Source organism: Fonticula alba (genome assembly GCF_000388065.1).
Source record: "Fonticula alba strain ATCC 38817 unplaced genomic scaffold supercont2.3, whole genome shotgun sequence".
Classification (NCBI taxonomy): Eukaryota; order Rotosphaerida; family Fonticulaceae; genus Fonticula; species Fonticula alba.
Genome location: NW_009242973.1, coordinates 1,127,591 through 1,129,755, shown reverse-complemented (window position 1 = coordinate 1,129,755; position 2,165 = coordinate 1,127,591). Strand labels below are relative to the sequence as shown.

General features: G+C 67.3%; 2 protein-coding genes across 2 annotated transcripts; one reads left to right on the top strand and one right to left on the bottom strand.

Moving 5' to 3' along the window:
* Positions 1-163: 163 nt before the first annotated feature.
* H696_02036 (peptide-methionine (S)-S-oxide reductase) lies at positions 164-635 on the top strand (the record flags this gene model as incomplete). The annotated part of the gene is made up of 2 exons (XM_009495935.1): positions 164-502; positions 609-635. Coding segments are annotated over 2 exons (366 nt in total), but the record flags the coding sequence as incomplete, so codon positions are not given.
* A 335-nt stretch (positions 636-970) lies between these two features.
* On the bottom strand, positions 971-2,007 carry H696_02035 (Fe/S biogenesis protein NfuA; the record flags this gene model as incomplete). Its single annotated transcript, XM_009495934.1, has 2 exons — positions 971-1,348; positions 1,537-2,007. 2 exons carry the CDS (start codon positions 2,005-2,007, stop codon positions 971-973), a joined length of 849 nt encoding a protein of 282 aa, XP_009494209.1.
* Between the last annotated feature and the right edge of the window lie 158 nt (positions 2,008-2,165).

Here is a 2,165-nt window from a genome sequence, read left to right as displayed (position 1 = left end):
CCCCCCCCCCCCCCCCCCCCCCCCCCCCCCCCACTCTCTCCCTTTCGCCTCTCCCCGCTTGCGCCCTCGTGCCTCGTTTCCCATATCCTTACACGCAAGCCCTGGTATATTCCGCCGCCGCCGCCGCCGCCGCCGCCGCCCCGCTCTTGCCACTGCCTGGCAGGTGTGTTCCGGTACCACCGGCCACGCCGAGGCTCTGGAGGTGGAGTTCGACCCGAGCCAGGTGTCCTTCCCCACCCTGGTGGAGTTCTTCCTGCGCATCCACGACGCCAGCGACATCAACGGCCAGGGCCCGGATCGCGGCACGCAGTACCGCTCCGGGGTGTACTTCACCTCGGAGGAGCAGCACCAGCAGGCGCTGCAGGTCCTGGACCAGGTGGGCCGCGATCACTACGGCCCGGCCGGGCTGACCATTGCCACGGAGCTGGTGCCGGCCCAGAAGTTCTGGACCGCCGAGGAGTACCACCAGCGGTACCTCGTCAAGAACCCGGGCGGCTACGAGGTGCGCTCCGGACCCTTTGTCAGGGTCCCCCCTCGCCCCTTTTCCTCGTCTCCCTGTCTTGGCCCTGACCGTGGCCCTCTCCCTGGCCCTGGCCCGCGGCTCGCAGTGCCCCACCCATTACATGCGCTGGTAACCGCTGGCCACGCGCCCCTGCAGGGCGCTCACATATCACCGGCACATGTTGCCCTCCCCCCCCCAGTATGCTGAGCGCGCAAGCATGAATATACGAGCAGATGGTGAGGACCCCCGGCCCCTCGTTGGCCCTCTCTGGTGCGTGTGTGTGTGTGTATGGTGTCTAGAAGAGAAGAGAAGAGATGGCGGGCGTGGGGCTGGGCCACCATCGCAAGGCGGAGAGGGAGAGCAAGACGTGGCGGCACATGCGCGCGAGGTCGGGCGTGGCGAGCACTCTCCCCTCCTCGCTGCCTCTCTCCCTCTCGCGCGCGCGCGCGCGCGCGCCCAGTCCTTTTCTCAGGCAGAGCCTCCGGAAGGGGCACCCCCGCGGCGAGCGTCCTCGATGGCGGCCTCAGCCGCGGCAGCGGCGGCCTTCATCACCTCATCCTCGGCGGCCTGAGCCGCATCGAACTCGGCCTCGGCCTGGGCATTGTATTCGCCGAGGCGCTCCTCCAGCTTGCGCAGCTGCTCCGAGGACACCTGGTCCAGGAGCTCATCATGGACCTGCTCCACCCCCTCGACTTCGGGGATGTAATGGCAGAGCATGTTCTCGATGCCGTGCTTCAGGGTTTGCGTGGACGAGGCACAGGTGGTGCACGCGCCGCGCAGCTTCAGCCGAACAATCCCATCGCGGAAGGAAATGAAATCCACGTCGCCGCCATCCTCTTGGAGGTTCTGTTGTTTTTTTTCCCATGTACATGCCCCACCGGGGCCGGGGGGGTCAGATCTCCGGCGGCAAAAAAGGAGCCAACGGCCAGATGGACACCGAGGGAGGATGCCATGAGCACCGGGCAAAAGGGCGGGAGAAAAGGAAGAAAAAGAAGAGGAAGAGGAAGGGCGAGCGGGGGAGGGCCCATGCGCACCGGGCGAATGCGCGTGTCCAATAGCTCGCGAATCAGGGAGATCACCTCGTCCTCCTCCTCCTGGATGGCCTCCGGGTCGGCGTCATCGCCCTTGGGCTCGATGTAGGCCGGCTGGCCACCGGCCGTGTAGAAATCCATGATCGTGGCATAGATGTCCGGCTTGATGAGCTGCCACTCGTCGGCCGGGTGCTTGGTGACCGTGACGAAGTCCGGCCCGAGGAAGACCGACCGGACCCCCTCGATGCGGAAGAGGCGCCGCGCCAGGGGAGATGGCCCGGCCTGCGTGGCGTCCGTGAAGTCCACCGTGTTGCCGGTGGTCATGACCGGCTGGCCGGGGCGGAACATCAGCGCATCGGTGTTTGGCGTCGATTGTGTCTGGATGAAGAGCGACCGCTGGACCATGGTGGGCAGGGCGGCCGCAAAGCGGAGGCCCGCGCGGCTCGGGGCGATGCTCGTCAGGCGGGAGAGCATGGTGGTCCTTGTGGTGGTGGTGGTGGTGGTGGTGGCGGTGGTGGCCGTGTACCAGTGGGAGCGGAGGTTGCGAGCGCAGGCAAGAGAAGGGGAGCAGGGGGACGTGGCGCGAGTGTGGGGCAGGGGGGTGAGCGTGCGCGGGTACGTGCGGGTACGTG